The sequence below is a fragment of the Equus caballus genome, chromosome 13 (genome assembly GCF_041296265.1).
Source record: "Equus caballus isolate H_3958 breed thoroughbred chromosome 13, TB-T2T, whole genome shotgun sequence".
Taxonomy (NCBI): domain Eukaryota; kingdom Metazoa; phylum Chordata; class Mammalia; order Perissodactyla; family Equidae; genus Equus; species Equus caballus.
In genome coordinates, this window is record NC_091696.1 from 53,463,097 (window position 1) to 53,488,999 (window position 25,903).

At 57.3% G+C, this 25,903-nt stretch overlaps 1 protein-coding gene across 7 annotated transcripts in view; it reads right to left on the reverse strand.

The window, feature by feature from the left end:
- Positions 1-1,535: 1,535 nt before the first annotated feature.
- RAB11FIP3 (RAB11 family interacting protein 3) overlaps positions 1,536-25,903 on the reverse strand; it is an 81,000-nt gene continuing 56,632 nt past the window's right edge. For 2 of the 7 annotated variants that reach the window (XM_014730286.3, XM_070231280.1), the window contains 10 exons: positions 21,996-22,145; positions 16,139-16,174; positions 11,726-11,819; positions 10,414-10,517; positions 7,115-7,255; positions 5,000-5,081; positions 3,985-4,122; positions 3,560-3,715; positions 3,266-3,406; positions 1,536-3,187 (listed from right to left, as the gene is read on the reverse strand). In XM_014730286.3, coding sequence (XP_014585772.3) covers positions 3,074-3,187; positions 3,266-3,406; positions 3,560-3,715; positions 3,985-4,122; positions 5,000-5,081; positions 7,115-7,255; positions 10,414-10,517; positions 11,726-11,819; positions 16,139-16,174; positions 21,996-22,145 — 1,156 coding nt within the window. In that variant the 3' untranslated portion in view covers positions 1,536-3,073. Of the gene's footprint in view, positions 3,188-3,265; positions 3,407-3,559; positions 3,876-3,984; positions 4,123-4,999; positions 5,082-7,114; positions 7,256-10,413; positions 11,339-11,725; positions 11,820-16,138; positions 16,175-20,175; positions 20,311-21,995; positions 22,146-25,903 lie in introns of all 7 variants that reach the window. The other 5 variants (XR_011424424.1, XR_011424425.1, XR_011424422.1 and 2 more) reach the window with 5 other exon arrangements.

Here is a 25,903-nt window from a genome sequence, read left to right on the forward strand (position 1 = left end):
GCAAAGAGGCACCGGCCTCTTCCTGGGCCAGCAGAGACCCCCTCAGTGCAGCCCGGCTGGAGACAAGGCCCTCCCGGAACCCCTAACCTTAGGAACCTGTGGCAGTGCTTTGGCGTACCCCAGTACTGAGCAGGCCCTGGGTGCAGACTCCCCCCAGGCCCCAGCACCATGCCACCTTCTCTCGCCTCGTGGCCACGGGTTCTACCTGGTGAACACTGGGCCCTGAGGTGGCCAGGTACCAGTCCTGCTAATGGACCTGACAAGAGGGTGCTGCGTGCCTCTCCAAGGAGCTGCCCTCTCTGAGCACTGGGAGCACGGGGGGCTGTCTGGTTCCATATGCAGGGCGCCCCCACCTCGGGCATCCTGGTGGGGAGGGGCTTGGGGCAGGAGCTCGGCCTTGGACACGGCCACACCCCCTGCTTTCCTCCTCCATGCTGCCCAGCAGCAGCCAGGGCTCCGAGGCCTGACCCTGGTGACCCTGAGAGTCCTGCCACACCCCAGCTGAGGTGAGACCTGGGGGATCCTGCTGGCTGCAGGCCAGGCTGTGTCCACCCGTCATGGCCCTCGAGCCATCAGCTCTGTGGGCAGCAGCCGGGGCGAGTGGGCAGCAGACCTGGGCTCCAGCCCTGTCTGCCTGGTGGGGTTCTCGGGCTCCCTGGACCTTGGTTTCCCTGTCTGTGTCTGGCATGCAGGTGGTTCAGTGCGAGGGGGATGGGAGATGCTCGGTCTGCTGCTCCTATGGATGGCTGGGCAATCAAGTTTTGAGGACTTTTAGCTAACAATCCTCCTTCAAATCAAATCTGGTCACTTACCCTTAGAACCTTCTTGGTGGCAGCCATGCCTGTGGTGGCACCTGAGCTCTGCTCCTCACCCACTTCTGCAGCCCAATCCCATCTGGTCATTCTGTGTGGGGCCCTCCTTCACCCCAACTGCATGTCCCATGGGGACATCGCATTCATAATGAGCCCCAGAGACTTTCACTGCTGCCCCTCCGCCTGGCTGGCCTACCATAAGCACATGGCTGCTGGAGCCCCATCAAGCAGCCCCACCCCAGGAGTGCCCCTCGGCCACTCTGCTGGGAGTCCAGCCTGGAGGTGCCATCCCAGGGCCTCTGGTGGTGGGGGGCTCACACCAAGGCGAGGAGGGGTTGGCCTGACCACAAGGCCTCCTGCTGTCTGGGCTCAGTCGGGCACATGGTCTCCAACCCCCAAATGCCTGTGGGGTCTAGGCCAGGCCCGCAGCACCATCCTCTGCCCTTCGGCCCTGCAGAGGAAGGAGCAGGCCTTTGTGTGTGCAGCTGCAGCTTCAGTCTGGGGAGACCACCCTGGCCTCGCCCTCCACATCAGGGCTGCTGTTGCTCTGCCTAGAAGAGTCTTGGAGGGGATGAAGCAGGGTCAGCGTGCAGGTCAGTGCTGGGCGTCTGTGTGGAACGTCTCCTGGCAACTCGTGCTGACAGTAACGTACCACTGAGGGATGCCTAGAAACAGACCATGTCTGCCAGCGGGTGGCGGGGCGCGGAAAGCAGAGTCCCAGTATTTATGATCATACATATATATATATTTCATGTGTATACCCCGATAGTTTTCTCTCTTGGAAGTATTAAAAAATTGATCAACCTTCAATCTATAAAAAATACCTACTCTACATGATAGAAAAATCTCTCCTCAAGTTTACACTGATTTACACCCAAGGCTTTCCCCAAAATGTACAATGCGAGGCAACGTCTTAAATCTTAGTGTAGAAGGTGGGCCACGTGGAGGACAGAGGGACGCGGGGCCACACATACGCCTGCACACACGCGCTCACGCACACGCACGCACGCACTCGCACACAGCAGTGGCCAGCCTGTGTGCGGGATCCCGGCCCACCCGGAGCACCCGGCGGCTCCTGGCCGTGCTCAGGCTCAGGGGCAGGCCCAGCAGCTGTCGCGGGGGAGACGCTGCCGCTCCTGTAGTGCAGGCGCCGGGCAGGACGGCGTGGAGCCAGGCAGGGCTTCCCTGAAGGGACCCCCAAGCCACCAGGAAGGCCTGGTTCTCGGCTCTTCATCTGTGTGCTTGGAGAGCTGCCCTGCCCGGCCTCCTGTGAAACGCACCTCGGGGAAGGACAGTGACTGCTCACAACTGCAAACACCCAAAGGAAACGGCCCTGACAGCTGGACTCCGGCTGGGCAACCGGGACATCTCCAGGGGCACCGAGATCTGCCCGGGGGGAGGGCACCAGGAGGCCAGGAAGGCCACATCATGGGGAGGCAGCCCCTCGCCACGGCCTCGCCTACACCCTGAGGCAGAGGGGGCTGGCGACATCCACCCGTCCAGACGGCGCATCCCACACGGTTACTCTCAAGTCCTGATTTCAGAGCGGGGGCTCCTGCTCAGCCCTCACAGGAGGGTCAGAGCCCCTGAGGGTTAGTGCAGCTGGGGTCCGGCCGTGAGAACAGCCATGTGGCCTGGAGACCCCTGGGCCTGAAGCTGGACACAGGTGCCCTTCCGGCCTGGGGAGGGCCTGAGCAGCTTGCGGAGACGCAGGCCAGTGCCAGCGGGACACGGTCCCAGGAGAGCGGGAGCCTGCAGCTCCTGGCCATAGCCTGACGCGCACCGACCTCGCCCGCCTGTGTTCCCCACGCCACATCTGGCGTAAGGTGCTGGGGCCTCTGCGCTGTCTGGGTATGGCTGAGGCCCGGGTGGCACCAGGTCATGGCGCCTGCGTGAGTGCAGGTGGCAGCACCTGGTTGGGACCCGCCTCCTTCCTTTCCTCCCTGACAGGGTGGGACAGCGGGAGGGTCTGCCACATGAGAGTGAGCTCACCCCAGCCTGAGAAACGGTCCCCACATCTCTGCACAGAGAGGAGGGGGCAGTGGGAGGCCAGAGCCATGGGCAGGCCCGCCTGCCACACCTGCTGTGGGCTCCAGTCCCGGCCCCCCTCCTTTTCCCCGTGCCTGCCCCCCCTGCAGCCCCATCTTTGTGCCCTAGCCCAGCTGTGTGCTCTGGGCTCGGTCTGCTGGGGCCTGTCGGGCTCGGCCGTCTCTGGGGTTGGGTGGAGTCCCGAATCCACCCTGGGCTGGGCCTTCCTGTCTCTACTTGACCTCCAGGATGGACGGGTTGGTCTCCATGATGGCCACAATGATCCTGTCGATGTAGTCCTGCAGGCGGAAGTTTATCTCCTCTTGCTTCTGAATTGCCTCCATGAGCTGCAGGAGGAGCAAGGGGTCAGCGCCAGGCGTCTGGACCGCGGGCACCTGCGGGGGGCCGCTCTGGGGGCATGTTACCTCGTCACGGGAGACCGAGCTGATCTCTGCGGCCAGGGACTCGGAGAAGGATGTTGAGAAGAGGTTCTTGGCGCCCTGGATGCTCAGGTTTATAATCTGCCCGTTGAGTTCATCGTTCTGCTCCTTCAGATTACGATTGTCCTGGGGGGGACACGACAGCATCATTCCGGGGGCTGCGGCCCGCTGGTGGCTGAGCCTGCACGGGGAGGACGTCCGGCTCAGGCCCTCCGCACGCCCCCCTCCCCGGGCTGGCCTCCGGAGCTGCAGCAGGGGCACAGGGTTGGCTGTCTGCACCTGCTTCAGCCGGCGGACCTCCTGCTCCAGCTCACTCTCCCGCGTGCGGCTGTGGTACTCCTGCAGGCCAGCGCTGCTGCTCCGGCCCCGCCTCTGCTCCGCCTCCAGCTTGAAGAGCTGCAGGTGCTCCAGCTGCTTGCGCAGATCCTCGATCAGCTGCGGGGCAGCCAGGGTAAGCGGGGCTCCGGGACAGCAAGCGCTAGCCCACCCTGGGCTTCAGGACCTCGGGGCGGGCTGGCCACATTCTTAGGGAGGATGACAACACCACGCTTCCATGACGCCACCACGCGCCCAGCATGACACAGCTGAAAACGGTCTAGGACATGAGGGGCATGGCTGCAGATCCCCAGCTCCCTCCAGGGGCCCACAGACACAGGCCCTGCCCTGCCTCAGGAGCTGGCTGTGGGACGGGGTGTCACGCTTACCTCCTGGGTCGCCTCTTTGTCCCTCTGGAACTGGTGCCTCTCGTGACTCAACCTGTCCCCCAGCTTCCTCCTGTTCTCCTGCTCGTCGCTGAGCCGCAGGGACAACTCCTCGATCTCGTCCAGCAACTTCTGCTTCTCCTGGAAGGACACCATGAACACGCCTCGCCTCCCGCCCTGTCCCTAGCTTTCCCTGGCCATCCCTGCCCTGATGGTCTCTAGGTCCCTGGCATCCACGGGCCACGTCTGACTGTCCTGTCGTGGCCGAGGTGCGCACATGTGAGCACACTGCTCTCAGCACCTGCACTGACTCCACACAACAGGTGGGTCCGGGGTGCCCTGTGTGGGGCGTCCTCACAGGCCAAGGGGACTGTTTCTTGGGAGGCAGGGCAGGAAGGACCTGTGCAAGAGCAGGACCTGACTGCAGCCACTCAGCGGGAGTCACTCCCAGGAGCCAGAGTCCAGGTGGTCTTGGACGTCCTTAGAGTCCAGAGCTTCCTGGGGACGCCTGGCAGGAAGGGGAGGATGGGGGAGGAAAGGCCCCTCTGGGAACATCTCAGGACGGGGCACGAGAGGTCCAGCTGAAGTCGGCCCCTCAAGGACATCAGCCTTGGCTTTGGAGCATGGGTTCACGTGAGCGTGACTCTCTGGGCCCAAGGATGCCTGGGAAAGCCAGGAAGCTGCTCGGGGTCCAGTGCCTTCAAGCAAAGGGCTGGCTGGCCTGAGCTTCCATGTTCCCTCACACAGCCCAGTAGGGCCCAGTGCCATCAGCCCACTCTTTGGAACAGGACCGCTCCCCAGCCTGTGGGCGCACACTTGGCCAGCTGTACCCCTGCAGGCTCAACAGCCAGCTGTGTGGCTGCCCCACTCTGGAAACCCTCTCTTGGCACATCTCAATCCCCCAACAGGTACCAGGTGCAGAGGGTGGAGGAAAGCCCTTGAGCTGGCTGGCTGACCTCGGTGCCCACGCAGTGTGGGGCCTGGCCCGCCTGCCCAGAGCTCCCAGCCGGCAACTCACCTCCTCTAGGCGTTCGATGTTGGCCTTCAGACAGGGTGTGCAGGACCTCAACTCGCTGTTCTCCTCGTCCAGCTGCTGCAGCCTAGGACACACAACAAGGCTGGGACCCGCTCCCCCGGAAACGTGCCTCCTCAGGGCGAAGGAGGTCCAGCTTCTGGGAAACCTTGCTAGGGGCCACCTGGGGACGCACAGAAGCCACCCCGATGCCCACAGCCTGGTCTTACACACCCACTCAAGTGCTAGGCACTGGGGTTTGGGGGTAATTTTAGGTTTACAGGAAAGGTGCAGACATGGTGCAGAGTCCCCGTGGATCCCGGCCCCTTTCAGGTTCTCCTCATGGCATCTGCTCATCTGGTGTGTTTGTCACGGTCCACACCCCCACACTGGGACACGCTAGTCACTAAACCACGGACTCCACCCAGGCCCATCTCCCGTCAGGATCCCTCCCAGGACCACAGTGCACCTAGTCGTCTCGTCTCCTGTCCCGTCTGGTCTGTGGCGGTCTCCAGAGTTTCCTGGTCTTTTGTGACCTTGACAGTGTTGAGCAGTTCTGTTCCTGCATTTGGTAGAATGTCCGCAGGCTGGGTTTGTCTGTTTCCTCATGTTAGGCGGGCCATGGGTGTGGGAAGAATCCCACAGAGGTGAGAGGCCCCTCTCGTCCCCACGTCAGGGGCACTTGAGTCCACACGGCTCATCCTGGGCGATGCTGACCTGCAGCACCTGGTTAAGGTGTGTCTGCCAGCATCTCCTCTGTCAGGTTCTACTCTTCCTGTGCGTTCTGTCCTCTGGAAGGGTCACTGAGTCCAGCCCACACTGCAGGGATGAGAGGACTCGGCGTGCCTCCCCCCTCCCCCGAGGGGCGTCTCCATGTGTCCATGGAATCCTCCGTGAGGAAGATTTGCATCTTCTCCCGTTTATCTGTCAGTCGTCTCCTTCACACCGTGGGTCAGGCTCCAGCACTGCCACTTGCTGTGGGGTCAAACTGTGGGCTCAGGTCAGGGGTGATTCTTCCCGCTCGTCCCCCGTGTCCCCGTGACCTGCCCCATCTTCGTGTGCGCTTGAGCACTTCCCTGCTTTCTGGGGCCACGGGATGTTCCAGGCTCCACTGAGTTTTGCCCTGTTCCAGCCTCAGCCCTTTTTCCAAGGAGCCCTTGATCCTTCCATAATCCAGCATCCTCACATCCTCTGACTCTGCAGTCCCCCTTACTGCCCACCACAAGGGGCTGACCTGCTGTCCTGGTGGTTCGGGCCTGGCCATCCCAGGTGGCGAAACCCCCCTGCGTCTGCAAGTGAGGCGGCCTGCCCGTCCAGGACGACCCGGGACAGCTCTGCCTGTGGCCTCCTCCCCCCACCCCACTTCCAAAAATGCCTGGAGCTCTTCCTGGCTGAAGTCAAGTGTGTCTTCCAGCTTTGAGCACTGGGAGAGAGCATGAGTTTAGAACTGGAGGCCTCCTTCACAGACATGAAACTGCTCTCTCTAAATTATCCCAGAGGTACGGCTCAGCCCACAGGGCTCTGTGACATGCCCTCCTTCACTCCCACTCAGAGGGGCTCTGGGCAGAGAACAGGTGGGAACTCCAAGATGACCTTCGACCATTTCTCTGCCAATGACAGCGAAATGCCTTGTCTGTGGGTTTTCTTTTATAAATGGCGTTTTCAGGACTCACACCTGCAGGTGTAAACGGCCATGGCCCCCTAGCCAGTTCCAGTGTGGACCTGCTGTCATGCACCCAGCACCACGTTGGGGCCTCCGCGGCGTGTTTCACACAGACTCTCTCATCCCCTTTTTCTTCCTCCCCGACTTTTCCTGACTCATCGGAGGCTCATGCCTTCAGGTGAGCATAAAGGTAATTTTGTCAAGTTGCCTTAAAAAAAGACTGATATTTTGATTGGGATGACAGCGACTAGAGAGAGACTTAGAGAAACGGACATCCACGTATGTCTTTGAATTCATATCTTTTGTGGTCTCTAGTAGAGTTTTATGGTTTTCTTCACAGAGATTTTCCACTTTTTCTAAAATCAAACGTATTCCTGGACATCGCACCTTCCTGGGCAGGTGGGGTATCCCTTACATTTCCTCGCTACTGTTCTGGAAGGACGCGAGGCCCCGCCTACCTGGCCTGCAGGTTCTCGACCTCGATGCTCTTCTCTCTCTCCATCTTGCACAGCAGCTCCTTCTGCTTCCGTGTCTCTTCCAGGACCATCTCACAGGCCCTCAGCTCCTGCTCCTTCAGCTGCTCCTCGAGGGCATTGGCTCTGCAGAGGCAAAGGCAGGAGGTGAGACTTTCTGCCCTTCCCACCAGCGCCTGGAAGCTGCATCAGGACTTCGAGAGAGCCTGCCCTACCGGGGGGAGGGCCAGGAGGCCAGCAAGACCTCCCACCCGCAGCACTGGTCCAGGGCAGTTCTGAAGCAGGGGACGTGCCCCAAACAGCCTCCACCCCCCACTGAGGGTACCCAGGGCTTCAGAAACACACACGGTCATGACGGCAGGGCCAGTCTCCATTGGTCTCAGACGGGAGCTCACCCCGTCCCAGCCTACACCCACAGTCACCGCCTGCTCACTGTGTGTGGACACAAGCCGACCAGGTGCCCACCCCAGGGACCCTGCACTGGCACTCCAGGCTGGGGAGCTGGTATACAGAGCAGCTACACCCAGGTTACCCATGGCAGAGGTAAGGGCAGGTGACAGCAAGGACACGAGACAAAGGGAATGCTCACATGGGGGCCCCGACTCTGGCCTCCTCCCAGACCAGCACACCCACCCACAGAGGGCTCCAGGCCCTGCCCAGGGCCAGCACAGCCCACGGCCAGAGCAGCCCATGCCCCCAAGCTGTCCATGCACACAGGGCTTCTCATCTGCTCTTTAGCACCTCACACCTAAGAGTGAACGGACGGCTAGAGACCACTGGACACCACAGGAGAGCTTTTCCCACCAAGGAAACAGGTCGTGCAGGCAAAGCCTGTAACTCACCCCCTCAGAGTGAGACCCACACCCACGAGACGGGAGCAATGCCCCAGGAGGAACTCTCAGACGCTGAACTACGAGAAGAAAGAAGGCGAAACTCAACAGAAAAGGTGAAGGAGAAAACTACCGAAGAATATTACATAAAAAAGGAAGACAGATGGAGTTAGAGAACAGGGAAGTAAAGAAAATGAGAGAAAAGGCCTCAAGGGTCTAAGGTTTGATTAACAGAAGTTCAGATAGGCAAGAAAATGGAAGAAACTGCACGGAGAAATAATTCTAGAAATCTTCCTGAAGCCGGGGGACACGTTTTCCAGACTGACAGGTTGGAAACCACTCGCCCAGCACAGGAAATGCTGAGGCCTGTGTGCAGGGGGAGCATAAGGCTGCAGCCCCGGGAGCAGCTCGGCTCAGAGGCACGGAGCTCGCCTGCCAGTGCTCCGGGGCCCTACCTCCAACTAGAATGCCAGACCCAGCCACGCTGTCAACTGTGGGGGACAGGACACATTTCCAGACACACAAGGTCTCCAGGAACTGGCTCCTGTGCCCCTTTTCCCGGGCAAGGATAGAGGCATCCTCCTCAGAAAGTGAGTAAGTACAAAAAGAAGAAAACGTGGAATCCAGAAAATAAAAAACCGAACACAAAGTGCGGGATTCCTGGGATGGCAGGAAAAGGAGAATAGCTGTGCAGCATGGGCTGACGGGATTAAAAATGGGAAACATCTAGAAACAGCAGCAGAAGCATGTTGTTGAGGAGAACGAGGGCAGACACCAGAGGAAACATCCACAGGAACTGGATGTGGCTACCGGGGGCTGGGGACTGGCCACAGGGCAGGCGAGGCACCGAGGGGGTTTTTCCACCACGGCCATGCGAAGCCAATAAATGCCTGTCACCCTGGATAAGCGTCACCATCGGCTCAAGAAAGGGGCTGACGGTCCCCACAGATTCCCCAGGCAAGGACCGGGAGTAACCACGTCTCTGCGGGTGCAGCACACACTTAGCGCGGCCGGAGCCCAGCCTCTCCATGGACGTGGCCGAGCCACCCTGCCCTGCAGCAGGCGGGGCAGGCCTCCCGTGAGAACCTGGGGGCAGGCAGCTGCCAGGCCCAGGGTCTTGACTGACCAAGAGAACTTGTGTTTACTGTTAAAGCCACGTGTGAGCCCTGCCTGCTGTAAGATGGGGCACTCTGAGTCTCTGCACCCGCAGAGCAGACAGACCTGCTGACACTGGAGGACAGCTCAGGAAGGTCAGCACCACCCAACACGGGAACGTCGCGGTAGGCGGCCCCGGGAGCCTCGGAAGGGCCAGGCCACAGTGCGAGTGCCATGTGAAGGCGTGTGGGCCTGGGTCCGGCACTGTTCAGAGTGCTTGGAGTCCACCCACTGGGGTCGTGGGTAAGACACGGAGGCTGCGAGGGACGGAGCCCTGGCCGGAGGTCACGGGGTGTGTGGCAGAGCCAGGCTCAGGCCCCGGCAGCTGGCAAGGACAGAATGTCGTGCATGGGTCCCATATGTGCCGCACTTCCTGCCTCTCTTTCTGGCCTCGCCCCTGCAGGGCCCTTTGTGCCCCTGCACGCGGCACAGCCTGGAGAGCTGACGCTCCTGCTGCGTCTGCGTCCTCTGCACCAGAACGCATCACTGCAAGTCGGGCGGGAGGCTACGAGGCCGACTGCTTTCCAAATGCTGAAGGTTCCACAGGCTTCTGTGAACCTCTGCCAGACACGGGTAGGAAAGCTGCCCCCTCCTCTGTGCAAACGTCGCAGTTCCTCTTCCTCCCGCTCGACTCCCTCTGCCTTAGCACTCGTGCCCAGTCGGAGTCAGACTGCAGTCCCACCGCATCCTCAACGACTGCTCCTTTCTCACTTCAGGGGCTCTGGATACACTGGCGTGCCCACCCTCCAAGCCCCTCAGCTGTCCCTGAGCCCGGGGAAATAACCTAAGCCCCTGAGCCTCGGTTTCGGCATCTGTGAGATGGGGACAGAGGCAGTGTCCGCCTCTCAGGGAGGTTGCCTGGGTGTGAGCAACGGCAGGGGCATGGGCCGAGCACAGCCACCGCCAGAGCGAATGCACCTGCATTGAGGAGGGGTGGTGTAGGGGCTGTCTCTTCACAGCGGGGCACGAGTTGGAGGCCCACAAAGCAAGACTCCAGCAAGCCTTACCCTGTGCGGCCTCTGCTGCACCCAAGCCCTGAGTCCAGGTGCCCGTGCAGGCAGTGAGAGTGCTGCCCCCGCTGCTGCTGAACGGAGAGGCAGTGCCCCCTTTCCTCTGGGGCCCTGTGCATGCGGGGCAGACCAGGACGTACGTGCTCGGAAGGTCACGTGGCACCATCCCGAGTGGGCTCCCGGGGGCTGGATGGAGGGGCAGCTCCAAGTGAGAGCCCCACCAGCCGAGACTCTTTCTTGTGAGGTGACGAGAATGAGGGGGGTAGGGTCATGCCCCAGAGGCCCTCACCTGTGCACCAGCTGGAGGTTCTCCTGCCGCAGCCGGCTGTGCTGTTCCCCATTGGCGACGGTGTCCTTCTCTAGCTCCAACACCCGCTTCTCCAGGAAAACAACCTCGGGAGCAAGACGGCGGCTTGAGAATCAAGGAGGTGGGAGAGTGGGCGCCCCCAAGTGAACTGCTCAGGAGGCAGCATCCACAGGTCTGGAGGGGGGTCCACCTCGTTTGTGGAGACTGTCCCCATACACAAGGCGGTGCAGCCCTATGGGCATAAGGTGGGGAGCACTCTGTGGCCTCAAAACCACAAGTGCAGATGCCACCAGGGGCCCAGAGGCCTGAGGTGTCCCAAGAGCACCTTGTGAGGCCGCAATGGCGCACAGGGCAGCGAGGCTCCTGGTCCCACAGGCAGGGCCGCTGCTCTGCCAGACCCAGTCACGGAGGTGGCCCATGCAGGGGGCTTGAGGGACAGAAAGGCCGGGGTTTGTCCCTTCCTCCTCAGCGAGCTCACTAACTAGATGAGAGACAGATACCCACAGAGGGAGGAGGAGGGGTGAAGGCAAGCATGAGAGCCAGGACGGCTCTACAGAGTATGAGGTGCTGGCAGTGCTGTAGAGAGGGGGTCCAAGAGGAGGTGACGGGGGAACAGGAGGATGTGGACGGGACAGGAGGAGGCAGGGGGAACAGGAGGAGATGGACGGGGACGGGAGGAGGTGAGGGGGGACGGGAAGAGGTTGGGGGACGGGACGAGGTGGGGGGAAGGGAAGAGGTGGGCCATGAGTCCTGCCTTCCCTTCTCCCCTCTGCTGGAGCAGGTCCCTGGGGAGCTTGGGACTTTCCTGTTGCAAGGCCGCAGTGCTCCAGCCCAGAAGGTGCTCCATGCGCTCCAGGAACAGCCGTCCACCCAGGTTTGGGTGTGCTCGCTGCAGGCTGATGCCCACCTGCCCAAACCCAGAAGCCCGTCCATCCGGCGCCCTGGCCCTGGTGCACCCTGAACCCACATGGTCAAATGTGAACCGACAGTGCTCTCTGCCCTGCCCGTCCTCTGGCTACTCCTCCATGTATGACAGGAAATGCCCTTCCATCCCACAGCCCTGGGCCCTGAGGAAACTGCGGGGCAATGTCAGGCTGGGGGGGGTCAAATTAGCCCTTGAAGGCGCCATTGCCTCCTCCCACCTGCTCTAGCCGCTAGCCAGGATGGGGACCGGCACCCCAAACGCAACTCACTCTGCCCACCCCAGTGTGCACCTGTGCCCAAGCTGGGCCGGCACACCCCAGACCGGCTGTGTGACCCACACGGTGCCCTCCGGTCCCCTCCCAGGGCCTACCTTGTCAGCAATGTCCTCTTCCACGCCCTCCATGGGGTCCGGGGGCGGGTCCTGCAGGGCTTCCATGGTCAGGGCCCCCGACTGGTGCAGGTGCCTGTGGAGTAGAGACAGCCCTGTCCAGAGCAGGCCCTTCAGCACACTCAAGGCGGAAAGGAAGGGGGAAAAGCCAGGGACGCGTCCTTTAAACACCAGCATTTCCAGGGCAGTCTGAGGAGCAAACCCCAGAGTCACCAGTGAGGGGCCGGGGTGAGCTGGTGGCTGCTCTCTGGAGCCCGACAGCCCTGCCTCCCTCCCTGCCAGCTTATGGGACGAGGGCACTTTGTGCTCAGGCAGTAAAACACCACCATGTCACGCTCCCTGTGAGACCAGACGACCTCATCTTCCCCCGAGGCCCTGGCACAGTAACTCAGATTACGACTCCTGCACCAACGTCACCTACACGTTCCTGATGTTTGATTTCAAAAGTTCTCCCTGTGGCAGTAACAGTAAGAGACCGGCGGCCTCGCTCAGGGTCTCTCTTGGGGTTAAGCTTGGGCAGGCACACAGGTGTGACAGTCCTCTGCGGCAGCAGCTCTGAGGACCGGGACCAGTGGACACAGGTCTCCAGCCCTATGGGCCATGTCGGGTGTCCCACAGCCCAGGACTCAGGTGGACACTGTCCCCACGGCCCTGCCAAAATCCCCTGCGGGTCCACAGCCTACTTCCTTCACTCCTCAGCCCCTGGTGCCTTAGCAGATACTCAGCAAACACATGTTCAGAGTCACCCTAGCGACAGCCTTGTTAGTTTTGGTGACACTGTATCAGCTGTAATGTACCTGGAGTGTGTAAAACTCTTAGAGATTTATGCAGAGCCGGAAGTCTGCAGGTACCAATCCAGGCTCTGAGTGCCACAGTCTGATGCTCACAGCTGTGTGACCTTGAGAAAGCCACTCACCCTTTCTGAGCCTTACTCTCCCATAAAATGCAGGCTGTTATGAGGTTTAAATGAGGTTATATATGTGAACAGTTCCAATAAGGACACAGCACAGAGTAAGAATTCAATAAAATGCTATTAAAAGTTACACTGCAGGTTTCTACATGACCAAATGTATGAAGTTCTAGTTCCTTCTTAGTACTGACTGGGCTTGTACATTTTTAAAATTCTTTTTCCGGAAATGTTCCAACGGGAGCAGAAAAGAGGGCATCTTCACCCCGGGGACCGCGAGGCCCCTGCATTTGCCCCGGGTGGACATAGGAGCACCTTTCGGTGGATTTCATCTGATTCCCTGAAGGGCACGGAACCCAAAGACAGAATGGTGGACAGGCCATCGTGTACTCGTCTGATCAGTGTTCTCGAACACCTATGACCTTGACCCCAACACGAGCTCCTGATGCCACTGCTGCGGTGGGAAGCTGCCCACCCCAGACCCAGAGACCACCCTGAGAAGGGGCCTGGCCTGGGACTTGTCACACGACCCTGAGCTCCTGCCAGGGGCTCAGGGTGCTTTCGAGGGCTGAACCTGGGGACAGGGAGGTTGTGCGTAGTCCCCAAGCGCCCAGCATGTGAGGCCAAGGTTCCTTGGCATGGGCTGGGGGGCTTGTTTATGTAAACCCACTCCCACTCGGGAGACACACAAGGAGAAGAGGCTGTGGGAAATGCTGATCCACCCCCAAGGGGGGCAGGTAAAGTCTGGCAGGTGCCCAACTGCACATGAACTGCCACCTGACCGGGGACCTGCCTTCAGGGGGCACCGCCGGCCCTGCTGGCACTACCTGCCGTCCTGAGACCAGCTCTGTGCCGGTGCCTCAGGGTCCTCACAGGCACACCAACCCCAGAGCCATTTCCATCCAGGCTGGGCGCAGCCAGGTCACAGAGCCAGAGCTGGTGGCTCCAAAGCCATAGTCCAGCCCCCATGCCACGCGCACACGGAAAGGACAACAGTTGTTTCGAGTTTCCTTAGAAGTCTGGTGGCAGTTTAAGGATGAAAGGGCAGCAGCAGATGAAAGCTGCATGCATGTGTGTGCACAGACTGCAGCCTGTCTGTGAACTCTAACCACAGGTACCTGCAGACCGGGCTTCTCTACACCCAAGGGTGTCTGTCAAGAGAAGTTAAACTCTCAGAGGGTGTTTTAAAGGAGCGAGCAGATACAACGCCCAACAGCTGCAGGCCCCGGTCCATCCACATCTCCAACGTGGGGGCTGAGCACAGACGACTCAGCCGGGTTTTTACCTTCCTTAGTTTCACCAGCTGTGGCCTGTCTGGGGTAGAAGATGGGCGTGAAAGGGAAAGTGATGCTAAAACTATAATCAAAGTGTGGTCTGGAATTAATACTACATTCCTGAGGGCTTTTCTGAAAGAGGAGGTGGAGAAAACAAGTGGAGAAGGTGGACTGATGACGTTCACCTCTGCTTCCTCTGGATGCTAGGCCCTTAAGATGACAAGACAAGAAAAACCAAAGTTTACATCCCCGAGGACAAAGTGCAGAAGAGGAAATGGCAGCAGAACAGAGGCATCGCAGGCACCAAGCCCTGGAAAGCAGAGGGAGGAGGACTGCAGCTGATCAGGGGACGCTGGAAGCTGGCTGATCCTCAGGAGAAGCCAGGAAGGACCGGCGCCTGAGAAAGGGCCAGCAGAGACGAGCGCAGATGGAGGATGGAGGTGGTCCCCACTCCCCTGGAAGAGACAGGCTCTCCTAGACCCCACGGAGCCCTGACGTGGGACACAGGGCCCGCTCATAGGGAGAGCACCCACACTCGGCCAGCTCCATGGAGGTCCAGGGCAGCTTCCCCAATACTGGCAGACAGGTGGGACTCCATTTGGGGAAACCGGCCAGCTGGATCAGAGGAAAGACCTTCCAACATGGGGTCTTGTCCATGCCACACGCTTGCCAGCAGCCATGTGCCGGGTGCAAGCAATCGCTCCCATACCAACAGACACACCACCCGCCGTTTGAGGGAAACCTCTAACAAGAAAGACAGGACCCGGGCAAGGACCCAGGGAAGACATGGGAGGAAGAGCTGGCAGTGCGTCACAGCAGGCAGAGCAGAGCAGAGGCACAGGGTGGTATGGACGAGACACAAGGGGCCCGAGTAGGAACTCCAGAAGGTTAGGGACATGGAGCGGAGGACGCATCAGAGAAATGGCTCAAGAAAGGTCCCCAGAACTAAGGGACAGAAGCTTCCAGATTGAAGCAACATGTCTTTCATCCTGCCCTACATAATTAATGAGAAAAAGGACTCACAAGATTCACCCTAAAATTTCTGAACCTCAGGGATAAAGAAACACTTAAAAGCTTCCGGAGAGGGAAAAGGAAAACCAGAAAGCATCTGCGCTCACAGTAGAAGCTGGTGCTAGAAGATGAGGAGCAAAGCCTTCGAAACTCTATAGGGGGATGATGTCCAACCTAGAGTTCCACAACAAGCCAAACCACAGAGTAAAATAGCCAGGAAGTTCCCAAAAATTCACCTCCCGAGAAGATATGGGAAGATGTGCTGGACAAAAAGAGGGAGATAAAGAAAGGAAGATGAAATCAGAGAGCGAGATGACCTGACACTTGAGACAACTAGGGGAATCAGTGGGAGAGAAAGCACAGCCCCAGCCTTGCAGCCTGCACGGCACCTGTGTGGAGGGCAGGCACCCTGGGGCGACATCCAGACAGGGGCAGGGCTCCCTCACGGCCCTGTTAGGGGCTGGGCAGTGGAGGCAGGGGAGCAGCACAGAAGCAGCAAATGAAAATATGAAGGCAATCACTGCCTCCAGGAGAAGCAATGACTTCCCTAGAAAGGAAACAGTGATGCGTTGTGAGGAATGCTGCACCTCACAGACCCTGTGAACCCTGCCCTCAGAGCCAGCCCGGCAGGGGGGAAAATGAATACACGAGCTGTCTCTCACTGTAGGAAGCCCTTAGGGAGTATCCAAAACAGAGAAAGCAAGAAATGGCCACAAAAAAGCACGTTCTTTAGAAACGGAGCTAGGTATCTCCTTTACCTTTTCCTCACCTCGGGGAACCAGCCAGGGCAGCGAGGGCACAGCCTTTGAAGGAAGCAGACCCAGACCTGGGCCCCGTCATGTTCTGGGGCTGGGAGGCCAGGGCCCTCGCTGACCCTCCCTACTGGTGGGTTAACCTACTGCGGACACGCAGGGCCATTGGCGCTTTCCAGACCTCTTGGTAAAGACAATAAGCCAGGAGGAGCGCCAAAAACTTTCAACGTAAACTTCCCAGTTACAAAGCCTGGTCCCAACCCCAAGTTTTGGAAATTCTTTTCACAATCCATTCCCTCAAATTATTTTCAATCCCAAGCTGTGAGACGTGACTTTCAAAATTTTTAAAAAATACCTTGGAAGATAGTATTTTCTAAACATGTTCTTAAAGAGCTACGATTAGCAATACATTTCAGAAGAACATCTCAGTAAGGAACCAAGGGTCTCCTACCTTGCCACCTTCTTGCTGGAGAGCCGCTTCGCTGGACTGTGCAAAATCAAAATAAACAGGAAAATAGTGTCAGCGAACAGACAGGGAGGAACGGGAGGAAACAGGAAACTCAGGCTGGAGAGATACGGGGCTGGGGGCGTCCACAGGCATGCACCACCCTGCCCCGAGGCAGCTCCATGCACAGAAAGGCCCACTCAGCAAAACGTCCAGAGACACGGGAGCAACTCAGGGGCTTGTCAAGGCCTCAGCAAGTGGCATTACTCCACCCGCAAAGAAATTTCAGATGGAGCCACAACCAGACCTGAGTTCAGAGGCAGACCAGCTCGCTGCGCTGGGTCCGAGCCATCTGCCAGTGCCACATCCCAGAAGCTTTCAAAGCCAAACTGCCCTCCAAATGCTTGGCCCCCAGAGGCCCCTGCCTGAAATGTGACCCGGGCCTGTTTGTAACACGAAAGTTTGTTGTCGGTTTTAACTGAGGCACCCACACTTCACACTCTAAAATCCCGCCTGGCAGTGATTTGAAAAACCTCTCCCACTGCCATTTCGGGGCAGTAAAAACAGAGCATCACAAATGGTCCGTCTGATGTAATTATCTGCAGTGGCAAAAAGGGCCCAACTTACCTTCCCTCTCATTTCTGAAGTCCACAGTTTTATTTTCCAATTTAACTGCTAAACTATTAGCCTCAACCTACAAGAAGATAAAGTCATCTCTCCAAGCACAAGAATGACTGTTGTCTTGGACTTGGAAGAGCCAGACAGGCTGCATCTCTCTTCAGCTCACTCATCTCACACACCTGTGATTCCCTTAAGGTTTGGGTAGAAAAGTCTACTTAGGGAGAAATACATGCTGTACCAGTTACCAATTCACTGCCTCTCAGCTCAAAATTCATCCTTTTTACTTGTTCTGTGGAAATGGATCCGGGCCCTTTGCAAGGTGAGGTTTTGTCAGCTGAGCACACTGGGGAGACATTGTGGGAGGAAGGGTTACTGCAGGCTCTTGGGGCTCCCTGGTGGCACCTTGCTTTCAACTGAGGCTCTGACAGTCACGCTTCAAAATCTCGCCTGAGCAGCTTGCTGGGTGCCGGCGCCCAGCAGCCCCCAGGGGCCAGCAGCCTCCCTCGACATCCCCTCAGGCAGTTTTGTAGTGGAGTGCTTCTGCTGAGACCCTTCCCAGGGAACAGCTTTCCCGGCAGCCAGAGGGCAGATTTCCAGCAAGTTCTAGAAGATAGATTCAACAAGTCCTGCCAGTGTGGCACCATGGTGACATCTCTGCCGCCCAGCCTGCCAGGCCCATGCCCTGTGCAGCAGGGTCCGTCTCAGCCCTGGGGGTGCTGCTCCTCACACAGCTGCTCCTGCCTTCTTCCGAGTCCTCTTTATCTTACTAGCTGATGCCTTGTCACCCCAATCTCTGTTAGAGTCAGTCATTCTTTCCATTCAACTTTCATGTTCAAATTACGCAGTGGCTCCCCTCTCCTGATTGGACCTTGACTGACACTGTACATTTTAACACAAATCTGTTTCATGCTGAGACCACTGAGACTCCCTGAGACACGGGACAGGACAGACTTAGTTTGCCAATCAACCTCTCAGGGACTGGACCAGCAGTAAAGCGATGGGGTTTAGAATTTGAAAATAAACCCCTGGGGAAAGCAGACTTCTTAATTTCTACAAAATGAACTGTTTTCACAGAGGCTCCCAGGTACCTGGAAAATAAAAAACACTGTCGGCACATTCTGAGGCTCACTGGGCAGAAATTACATCTGGTGTCAAGGCTCCCAGATATGGTGTGGACTAAATCACTTTTTTTTTTTTTGAGGAAGATTAGCCCTGAGCTAACGACTGCCAATCTTCCTCTTTTTTTTGCTGAGGAAGACTGGCCCTGAGCTAACATCCATGCCCATCTTCCTCTATAAAACCCGAGGGATGCCTACCACAGCATGGCTTTTGCCAAGTGGTGCCATGTCTGCACCCGGGATTTGAACTGGCGAACCCTGGGCCGCTGAGAAGCAGAATGTGCGAACTTAACCACTGTGCCACCAGCCCGGCCCCTAGATCACTTTTTATCACCCACCAACCATGACCAAATGCATGTTTTGAGGCAATTCTATGGAAACCAACAGGTAAGATTCAGATCTCCTCAACTCGGTGCTTAGGGGGAAACTTCCTGACTAACAGCTGTGTCCTGATTGTAATGATTTTAATGGTACAGGAACCCCTTGGCAGAGTCTTTCTTAGGGAATGGGTAGCTGGAAGTGAGACCCCGCTGGACATGCTGGTCATACTTAGCCATGTCCCAGTCTGTTCTCATCCCCCCGAAACCTAGCAGAGGTGACCATGGCCATCCTGGGCAGGTGCCCAACATGGGAAAAGATCAGTTCCACGTCAATAGTCCTTGGAGGAGGAGAGACAAGATGCGTGTCTCCAAGTTTACTCTCAAATACCGAGACGACACACCTGTACTCAGACCCACTTAGCAGGAGGGCAAGTCTTCATATGGGAAGGACGAATGACCCCTCACCAGCCAGTCGAGTGATCTTCCTGAAGCACTCGACACCCAGACAAACACACATGAGGCAAAAACCAGCTTTCCCTGAAGCAGAGGCCAGCAGGTCTATGAAATCAGCAGATGCCACACTTCCTCAAATCTCCCTGGGAGGCCCCCCTAAAGCACACTTCTAGCTCCTCATCAGGGTGCTGGGACCCCCAGGCTCCCCTCTGAAGCTGCCAACTGGCCACGCACGCCGTGATCCTCTCTACCTGGTCCATTGGGCATTTGCTGGACTCCGGCCTGTGTTTCGAGTGTTACACAGAACTTGAGGAAAAGGGATCAAGACATCACATGTGCTGGAGCTGGAACTAGGGCAGGACAGCAGGCACAACTGGGCCGTCGGCCACGGCACCAAGCTGGCCTCAGCTAAGGCTCTAAAGGGGCAGGTTCCTCAGGATAGGTCAGTGGCTTCTAGAAGGCTATGCTAAACATGCTGAAACCATCAGGATTGTTTACTTTCTCCCATCTTTTACATATCCTCCTGCCAATTCAAGGCCCCTTCTTCCAGGAAGCCGCCCAGGAGTCCACATCACTGATCAGCACGGGTGACCCCTCCTGCCCAGCATGAGAGCTCTCTGTGGGTCGCACGCCGCCTCTTCTCCAGACCCTCCTCAGAGGGGCCCACCCAGGGGCTTGCTCACACAACAGCCAAGTCAACGACATCCTTAAAGGACATGTTGATATGTACAAACCACCCAAAAATGCTTTCTATAACCGGAGTTTGCAAAGTTCTGAGGAGCCAGCAAAAGGACCTGTCTCCTCCCGGGACACTCACCTGAGCTGCGACTGTGTACAGGGGCTAGAGAGGGAAGCCAAGAGCTTCGACACAAACCAGAACCGGGAGATGGAAAAAAGAAACCAAACAGGGACTGGCAGAGGGCAGGGGGCAGCAGGCACGTGCTGGGGTCCTGGCTGCGTGTTTTAAAAACAGGGTAGCAAAGCTGGATTCTTCTGGTAACGGAGTCTGGGGCAGCCTTACACAAACGAGTTCAGGGAGGTGCTCACCTGGAGCATGCACGCCTGATGTAAACTACACTTCTGATAGCTGTTTACAAATCTGTTTTTACCGACCAAATCTTACTTTGAACTTCCCGGAGCTGTTTCACGTGACCCTCAATTAGAGAAATCTTTCCAGTAAAATGAAAAATGTCTCTCTTTCCCAGCACAGTCTTTCTTTCACATGCTGGATTTCCCATGCAGGACGCACAGCGTCCAAAGCTCGCTTCCACTCGTGGGGACCGAGCAGCGGATGAGACTGGGCATGCACACAGGAGCAAGGAGCGTGCAGGCACTAAACACAGGCTCAGCGCATGCAGGGGAGGGCAGGGCATGAGGGGAGTCTGCTGTCCGCCCGCTTCCCTCTTGACCACAGCACTGGCCCGGCCTCCGGAGGGGGCACCAGAGCGGCCAGCTGGCGGGGTGGGGGCTGCGGGCAGCAGAGTCCCCTCGCCCCTGAACAAGGAGCAAGGCTAGGCACTCTGTCAATTACCTATTCTTTTCAAGATCATTCAGGCGAGCAGAGAGGTCCTCAAGGCGGTTGATTTGTTTGTGGCACTGGCTACAATAAAACTCAAAAGCCTCATCCGTGAGGATGCTGCGCAGCTTTGCAGCAAGCGGGTCAGCGCTGGAGAGAGGAGAGCATCAGTTCAGGAGAGGGCAGTACCGCAGGCCGCCCGTGACTTGACGCGGGGCCGGACAACAGCATTGTCGGCTGAGCGGCTGTGAGGACGGTGGCTCTGGCCTCTAGGCTGCATGAGCCCCCCTCCCTCGTCACCTCTAGGACCCAGGTGCTCAGAGGAAACAGATGCAGTGTCGGCTTCATGGTAAACAAAAGCCCCTCGTTAACACGGAGTGAGTGAGGACACCGCAGTGTCTCCTTCATCAGAAACACATCCCTGTGGGGGTGAAGCACCCAGTGTCCCGTGAAGTCTTCCTTCCTGGGCTGCAACTATCTTATAACTGCTCTCAAAGCCGCCAGGACCAAAGCTACGTGCGGATGATGAGGCAGCAGGGATTCTGTCATTTTTAAGAACCTCATTGGAAACTCAGAATGCCACCAGCCTCCCTGCACTCTAACTCCAACGGCACTTGGGGCCCTGGTGAGGAGCTGCTGCAGGAGAGCCCCTGGGCTTTTGGAAGCCACTGCGGGAGTGCAATTTAAAGAAAGGGTGAAGCGAAACCTCAATTGTAGCGCAGAAGTTACACTCGAGACATGAACAGTGAAACAGTGGGCAGGAGACAGGGACAAACTAGACAAACGGGAAGAGATGACCAACACAGCAAGGCCAGGTCCTTGGGCCCTCATTTCAATACCCCCATGAACGTGGCATCGGAATGGGAGGGCTGCTCGGAGCAAGCACGCTGTTTGCTCACGCACAGCTCCCAGAGATGCAGGTGCACGGCTGGCGGGCAGTCTCGGGGAGGGCACACGGAGAACGCAGGGGGGCCCCGTCAAGCAGCCCTCCCGGCACTGCCCGCCCCAGGTCCTCTGGCCCAGGTGACAGTCTGGGTGAAGAAGAACCTCTCAGTCGCCGGTTTAAAGATACTCAGCCTCTGCTGTTGGCAAAGATGGAGAATTTCAAGAACCAAGCACAAAGAGACTGGCGGACAGGCTGTTCCTCATCTAAGAGGCAGGCATGTCCTCTGACGGCCGCCCCCAGCGACGGGCTGCAAGGCCCACGGGACACAGCACAACTGACGGCTTTCTCCCTGCGCAGCCCTGAGGGGAAGGAGAGCCGGGGAGCAAACAGCTCCGTGAGGAAGGCCTCGCCCTCCAGATACCACAGTTCAGTTCATTCAAAGCCAGAACATCCTGGACAGTTTGGGGATGTGAATCCAAACAACCGATTGTGATGCCAAAGCCTCCTGGGGAGGCAGGTCAAAGGGCACAAACGCCCAGCTACAGAGGAATGGGGCCTGAGCATCTAACGCCCCATCATGGTGACTGCAGTTGACAACACTGTCTTGTATAAATGAAACTTGCTAAGAGAGCAGAGCGTGACTGTTCTCACACACAGACCCACACAAAGCTGCCTCAGTGTCGCCTATAAACCGCAATGCGATCCACAACCGATGGGCTCCGTGCCACGTGCCTGAGCTGAGGCCTCGGAAATCCGGGAACACGGCTGGACGAGACACCTGAGCCAGCCTTCACCCAGGTATGAATCTTCACACTGACTGCGGCATGTTTAATTATATTACAGAAAATAAAACAAGCGCTCTCACCAATTTATGCACCCAAAGGGACACTTCCTCACAAGCAAAGGAGGGGAGATGGGGGGAGGGGGAGCACCGAGCAGGCTGCGTTACCAGGGGCTGAGGAACGTGGGCTCCCTGCAGCCATGCTCCCCGTTGCACAGGGTCTCCGGGGACAGCTCCACCTCGCTGCCCTCGCCATAGTCCTCGAAGTGCTCCTCGCCACCCATCACCGTGACGACCGACTGGCTGTGCGGGTGGGATCTGCGGGGGCAGAAGAGAAAGACACACTCTGACTCACCCGCGGGCAGCCCCAGGGCTGGGGGCGTGGCCGGGGCTTTCTCGTAGAAATGTGCCGCGAGCCACACGCGTGAATTCAAATGTTCCAGCAGCCATGTTAAGAATAAAAGGAAACGAACAGGTGAAATGGATTTTAACATTTTTTACTTAGCCCAACATACCCAAAAGATGATTTCAAAAGCAAGATTTTTTATGTTCTTTATTCCGCAATCAGTCTTGGCAGCCTCGTGTTCGCTGTGCTCTCCCAGCACGACAGGCTCACACAGCCAAGCTGCAAGTGCTCAATGCCCTGCACGGCAGACCGTCAGCTGGAGAGCAGACCCACGTCTAGGCACACTGTCCTCACACAGCCACCGGCTGACGTGAGCACAAGCTTCTGCTGTCATGTAAGACCCAGAGCAGCAGCTCCCAACCAGGGAAGTGAAGGTGTGCCGGCACCTGAGCCCTTCTGAGAGGGAGATCACCGCTCCGTGCTCACCCTCCAGGGAGCAGGGCTGCGGAGCTAGGCAAGGCGCTCAGGTATGGGGTCCTGGGGGCTCAGCTGCACAGCTGCCACCCCTGCCCCTCGGCTGGCAGAGGCTGAGCCGAGCCTGGCAGCCCTGTGCTCTCCCAGAGCTGTGCCGACGGCCGCTCCCCTGCACCAGTGACAGGTTAAACTCATCAGCACTAATCCCCATGAGGATCTGCCGTCCAGGGAACGAGACCTGGAGAGAAGGGACCACCCAGTGCCCCCGAGTCAGGGACGGCAGTGGTCTCTGTGCTCCCCGGGGCCCACACGGCTGCTCAATAGCTGAGCAGGTTCCCATCTCCTGCCCACGGAGCGCACGTCCACTGCGCAGTCCTGAAGCCACTCAGGACGAACCACGATGACTTCTGCACGTGCCCCAGGAGCAACGAAAACGCATGTGCTATTACCCTGGTGCATTCTCAAGCCCCCGCCCGAGCAAACTGAGACGGTGACCTCGGGACGTCTGACCGCTCGCAACAGAGTGCTTCCAAGTCCCTGTCTGCCCTCAGTCCCTCATCTGCTCACACGGAGACAAGAGGGAACCACTCCTTCCAACAGTCACCCTTTTAAATTCAGCACACACAAGAAGACTCCATCTTCCGTTTTGTCAGATTAGCTGCTTGTTTATCAATGAGCCCAGACCCCAGGAGAGAAAACTGCTCTCGGAGAGGAGGGTGAGTCACTGCGGGAGCCCCTCCTGCCTGGAGCACCCACGTCCTTGGGGCTGCAAGGACAAAGCCTGCTATTCCCTCAGAAGGAAAGAGGGCAGGCACAAAGCCCAGCCTCCCTGTAGCTGCTGCTCCCAGGGGAGAGTTTTCCTCATGTCTCCCGGGAGAGCAATAAGGGCCCCACGGGTCACAATGAGGGGCCGGGGGTCACGCAGCTGTTACGGAACCGGATGGCGATTCCGTACTGAGTCGACAGAAAACCAGTGACATTAGCTTACAGTCAGCATCCTTGCCACTGATAAGCTTTTCAAAACAGAAAATATTCCTCAAATTGGACATTAACATGATTTCGACAAATCACGAGGGCAAGTGTGTTATGCAGCACAAGAGCCTAGAGTTTGAAACTTTCCTGAGAAAAATTAAGACCTCAGGATGATTTCCCAGATTTGGCATTTCTTCAGCTTTCTTTGATTACTTGAATCAAGTTAAATTAAATTAGAAAAATTTAGCTTATTACCTTGAAAAACACTGATAAGAAAGCAACAAAGGGAGCATTGCCAGCCCCTCTGTGTCTTATCCTCACGCTTGGACTGTCGTGGTGTCTCCTTCTCCATCACTACAAGGCACCTAGAGTGGCTTTGCTTCATGCTCCATTTCCACGCACGCTGGGCTTGTGCCCTGGAAAGTGTACTTCCAGGTCCCAGCAGAGCCCAAGGGCCTGCCTGGCCCAACGTGGATACATATCCCACCTCACCTCCACCAGGAGGTCACTCCTGAAGGAGACAATCAGGCTTAAGAAAAGCCAAATACATGGAGAGAGACACTGCATCCAAAGACCGGAAGACCCAATATTACGAAGATGTTGATTCTCCCCAAATTCGCCCACAGATCCAGCACAATCCCAACCCAAACCCCAGCAGGTGCTGTTCTCCAGAAAGTAACAAGCTGATTCTAAAATCCACGTGCAAACGCAAAGGGCCAAGACGTGCACCGTGACCGTGAAGCACAGGCTGGAGGACACACACCACCAGCCGGCACGACTTATGACAAGGGTGGAGCAAGGACACGTGGTGCTGACCCAAGAGTGGACAGACACCACACAGAACAGAGTGGACAGTCCAGACACAGGCCACACAGTCAGCCACCTCGTGGGACCTAGGCGACACCCAGACAGTGGAGGAAGGAGGAAACTTTTCAAAAATGAGGCTGAGTCGATTGGACATCCACATGGGAAAAATGGCCCCTACCTCATGTCACACCCAAAAAATCAGTAATGGAGAAATCGCAGATCTGAATGTGAAGGTGAAACAAGACAGTTTTTAAAGGAAAGCAGAAGTAAACATGGTGATGTGGAGTAAACAAAGATTTCTTAGAGCACAGAAGCGCTGACCCCAAAGGAAAAATGGATGAACTGAATGAAGTAGCATTAAAAACATCAGTTCCTCAGAGGCACCATGAGGAAAGTGGAAGGGCGACCCACGGAGCTGGAAAAAGACACCTCTGATACACGTGCTGGACCAAAGACCCACACCCAAAATAGACAAGGAACGCCTACAAGTCAGGAAGAAAACGGCAGAGGCCGGGTCCCAGCCGTGGCCTGTTTGGTGGAGCAGGACTGGGACAGAACCACGAGCGTGCATCTATGCGCCACCTCGCGCCTCAACAGCGGAGTGGAATCGTAGCCGCGGAGACCACGTGGCCTGCGAGCCAAAACCACTCACTATCTGGCCTTTTACAGAAAAAGTTTGCAGACCCTGCAATAAACAAATGGGTAAGAGACTTCACAAAAGAGGATTTCCAAATGGGCAATAAACGCAAGAAAGGGTGCTCACCCTCATGGGTCACCTGGGAAGTGAACATGAGAACTATCCCGCACGGATGCTCCACCCCACGCCCCCCAGAAAACAAACACGAGAAAGCAGACAAGGCCAGGTGCTTGGAGCAAGCAGAGCCCCACAGGCAGCCGGCGGACGGGCAGCGACCCTCCCCTCCCTGTCACTGAACTGCAGTAAGTGCAGTAACAAAGCACACGTGCGTGCTCCAGGTGCACCACCATCCCATTCCTGGGCACAAACCAGGCCACCAGAAGACAGGTAATGTTTACAGCAGCTTTATTCAAAAAACCAAAACAGTAAGGGCCCAGCCTGGTGGCGTAGTGGTTAAGTTTGCACTCCGCTTTGGCAGCCCAGGGTTCACAGGTTTGGATCCCTGCGCAGATCTAGCACCGCCCATCAAGCCATGCAGTGGCGGCATCCCACATAAAACAGAGGAAGAGTGGCTAACAGATGTTAGCTCAGGGACAATCTTCCTCAAAAAGACAAAACAAAACAAAAACAAAAACCCAAAACTGTAAACTGCCCAAATGCTGTTGACAGTACATTAAAACGCTGCAGCATATCCACACAATGGAATGCTCTCCTAATAACGGAAGTAAACAATTTACAACTGTGAACAAAGATGTGGATGGCTCTCACAGCCACAATATGAAGTGAAAGCAGCGAGGTGTAAAAAGGGTGCCCACTGTGTGATGACACTTAGTGTGGGAC